This window comes from Loa loa, assembly GCF_000183805.2.
Source record: "Loa loa unplaced genomic scaffold supercont3.328, whole genome shotgun sequence".
Taxonomy (NCBI): domain Eukaryota; kingdom Metazoa; phylum Nematoda; class Chromadorea; order Rhabditida; family Onchocercidae; genus Loa; species Loa loa.
Genome location: NW_018108508.1, coordinates 62989 through 67264, shown reverse-complemented (window position 1 = coordinate 67264; position 4276 = coordinate 62989). Strand labels below are relative to the sequence as shown.

Here is a 4276-nt window from a genome sequence, read left to right as displayed (position 1 = left end):
ATTATTATTATTATTATTATTATTAATATTATTATTATTATTATTATTATTATTACTATTATTATTATCATTATTATTATTATTATCACTATTATTATTATTATTATTATTATTATTATTATTATTATTATTATTATTGACATTATTATGAAATTATAGGATAAATAACAAATGCAATCAATGGTTTTATAAAATGAATAGGTAAGTATGTCGACTTTAACACAATAATAATTTGATCATTTCTGATAAAATATTCAGCAAATGATAACATATGTGATACAAACAATCATTTTTCGTGTTTCCTTCTTCATTGCTATAACAATAGCCAAAAGAACGGTAATTAAGATGAAAAGGACAAAATTAGCGAGAGCAACGAGAAATGGTGAAAAGCATGAGGATTTTGTTTCAATTAGCATATCATCAATTCCACCAATAAGCATTTCCGATGAACTAATATCCATTTCAAGAGTACTTCTATCTATTTGGTTATCTTCATTGGATGATGATCTTATATGTGAAATCGAGCGACGATTGCGCTTTTCTTTGTTATGCGCTTCTTCCGAACATTTTGGTGGCTAAAATTACAATATAACCATTAAACAATCAATAATTATAATTAGTTAGTATCAATTTATGTTTTTTTTCATTCTTTTTGGAATTTATTATGAAACAATAATAATGCTTTCTTTTTTTTTTTTTTTTATTTACAGATGAATGTTTTCTCATATTGGATACGATAATTGTAATGATGATTTGCTTACTTACCGTAATACCATCACAGTAACCCATTGTTTTTTGGCATAATTGAATTTGACAGGTAAAAAATAACCGATTACTATCAGCATATTTGAAGACTTGACTTTGAGCATATGCTTTCATCAATGTTGAATCATATACTAACTCATTCAATAGAAAATTGTCTAATGAACAGCTAAAAATGCGGAATTAAATTTAGATAAAATTTAATCTATCTTTTGTATAACACTGATATTTCATTTCCTTTTTGCGCAAAAAGAAAGAAAAAACTGAAACATATTTAAATTGTTTAATTTTAATGTTTCATTTAAAATTATGCATAATTTTTACCCATCCAAATCTAAAACAGAATGATCGGTGCCTTCGCCATCTGTTACAAAACATTTTTTAACAAGCATTCCCATACCGATACCATTACATACCCAAACATGAAATACCTTTAAAAAATATCAATTATTAAAAAGATTAATTTTTAGTCAATACTAAAGGCTTTTTAATTAATTTTATTAATTATAACATTGCATTAAGAATACAATTAGCTAAATTTATGATATTTTTTAGACTAAAAATTTGATAAAATGGATTGAAATTTTTTATGTATTTATATAAATAAAAGATGAAAGATCACGCGGTTAACAATCTATACAGCTAAAAGTAAAAAAAAAAAAGCAATTAAGCACACAATATTACCGTATCAAAGAATAAAATGGGATAGTAATAGATGAATGAACTATATTATACAAATATATCGCCTAATTATTTTACATATTTTTATCAATAATTAAACAAAATAAATTATTAGGCGAAAAATTAAAAAATTTTGGTAACAGTACAACAATTATTATTAATAAATATAATTGGACTTTTTTAAGGAAAATATCATAATTTGGATTAAATTATAATTCGATATTTAAATATTTGTTTGTTTGGAATCATATGGAATTAATTGTTTTTTTTTCTGTTTCGTTTCGAAATTATAATCAAACATACCGTCTCACCAACATTTGCAAATGTAATTTGTGGTCCATTAATGCCATCTCGTCGTACCGTATATTCACATGTGGGTAATTTCAAATCATCTTGTAATTCTGTCGTTACCAATGGGCTATAATTTTTGCTATCAGCGAATGTCAATCAAATCAATTAATTCTCAAGAATTGATAACAATATCAAATTATATGATATCAAATTTGCAAAGTAGAAATTACGGCTACTGTATAAACTACATTAAAAAACTCGCATACTTGATAAAATTTTTTGCAAATTCCATTTCAATCCAAAGATTTAATAGCTGTGATGCGAAGAATAATCAAAAAAAAAAAAATTTGATGATTAAAAAATTACAAATACAATGTAATCTACATAAAAAATTTGCATAATTGATGGAATTTCCAGTATTTTATTTCAATTTAAGAATTTTAATGATCGAAAATTTTTTAAAATTTGCAAATACTTTAATGCCACATCAAATTCTTATCAGTTATGGATGAAATTTCATGGAAAATTTTAATCTAAAACACATTTAAACATGCAAAAACTTAAATTTATTATTAAAAAAAATTTTTCAGTAAAAAAAAAATTATACCTAACATGAAGTGCTGATGTAACAATCGTATCTGGTTCCATATAAAAACATTTAATATGAAATGCTCGATCATTTTTAGTAATAAAACCAGCTGGATGAAATGAAACAATTACTGTTACAATAAAATTAACCCCACGTGGATTTATCTGAAACTTGCTTTTTTTTTTAATTTTTAAACTTACAATTGAATTCTTTTTACTGTTTTTAAATTTGTTAATAACTATTAAAAATTGAGGAATCGATAATTTTTAGAAATATTTTAAATATGATAATGAGAATTTATGAAGGATATAGAACAATTTAAAATTTAAAACGTTATCAACAAAATTTGTTGGTTTAAAATTTATTTAAACAACACATTCATTTATTGAATCAAACTTGATTAATTAACAATTAATTTGAAGTGGTTTTAACTTTGAAAATTTTTTACTTCAAAAATTTGAAATTTTTACTTTGAAAATGCATCACTTTGAAATGGTTTTTTAAAAATTTAAAAGCGATATTTTGATTTTTTTTTTTGAATTATGGAAAAAATTTTGCTATATTTATTGAAAGATTTTATTTTCCAAAATAATCATTTTTAATTAATTAACCAATCAATATGAGTCATTAATTTCAATTATAAAACATCAAATACAAAAGATAATAATTCTTTAATTTATTATACAGTCATACTAATAAACAATAATTATATAAACATGCAAATTAATTGTACAATTATCTCAATGAATATTAATTATGGAATGTTATAAATAAACTAACTGAGCGTAAACGTTGCATACCACATTTACCAAGTGATAATGTATATGAACTAGAACTATTGTAATTATAAGATTGCTTGCATGACGAATCTTTTGCTCGTCCTTTTACAAATATATTACCATTAAATGGTTTTGCTGTTATCACATCCAATGATAAATCACTTTCTTCACATAATACTTTTGGTACAGCTGAAAAAAAAAAAAGGATGATGACAATATAATAAGTAAATTTCGTTTCTTAATTTGACCAAAAATATTTGGAATTAAATTTTAAAAATTAGTTTAGATTAAATTAAATTAAATTAAAAACTTAATTAAATCATATGGTTGTTAATATGAAGAATTGTTGGTTCATCTTTTCACAAATATATTGCGATTTTAAATGTTACAATATTTAAAATAAATATGTAAAGTAGAAAATTTAGAAAAAAAAATAGAATTTGGAAAAAAATTCAAATTTTGGGTTTAAATTTCATATCAAAATTAGAGTGAAGGAAAAGTTTAAACATCATGTTATCATACTCTTGAAAGTTATTATACCAGCATGAAAAAACACCTAATTAATCGTTCATTTGTAAAGAATAAGTGAAAGTTAATTTTATGCAGGTAGAAAAAAATCTATCAAAATGAAATTCAAATTTGAAATTAAACTAAAAAAGACAACGCTTTCTTTTTTTCTGCATAAAGCAATTTTTTATTTTAACTATTAAAAAAACCTAAATAAATAAATAAATTTATCAACAAATAAAAAGCTAAAAATTTCGTTCAATTTTTTTGCTTTTTCCTCTATTTTACCATTCAATTATTATTTTCAGCAATTGCTATCGACTAATGTTATATCTATCAATTGAAAAAATGAAATTAATCAAACTTTCAATTTTTTTCGAATGTTAATTTATTTTTTCCTAAAAAAAAAAAAACTAATTTTTTATTTCTAGATCAAACTTTTCTTAAAAAGACAAAAGAAAAGAGAAATGAAATTTTTTGATTTTTTATTTTTTCTAGATTTCTTATTTACTCATTTTTTTATTTTTATTTCTTTTTTAAATTTCAATTTTTTATTTTTTATTTTTTATTTTTTTATTTTTTTATTTTTTTTTTTGAATATACCCAATGATATTTAGCAATATTATTTGTTAGCTGATATTACTAAAGCTTAAAGCTTAAGCTATTT

The 4276-nt window shown here is 21.8% G+C and overlaps 1 protein-coding gene across 1 annotated transcript; it reads right to left on the bottom strand.

Moving 5' to 3' along the window:
• Window positions 1-254: 254 nt before the first annotated feature.
• On the bottom strand, window positions 255-4124 carry LOAG_13094 (cuticlin 1; the record flags this gene model as incomplete). Its single annotated transcript, XM_020448645.1, has 7 exons — window positions 255-575; window positions 766-931; window positions 1087-1193; window positions 1747-1861; window positions 2342-2487; window positions 3104-3291; window positions 4121-4124. 7 exons carry the CDS (start codon window positions 4122-4124, stop codon window positions 255-257), a joined length of 1047 nt encoding a protein of 348 aa, XP_020301230.1.
• Window positions 4125-4276: the final 152 nt, after the last annotated feature.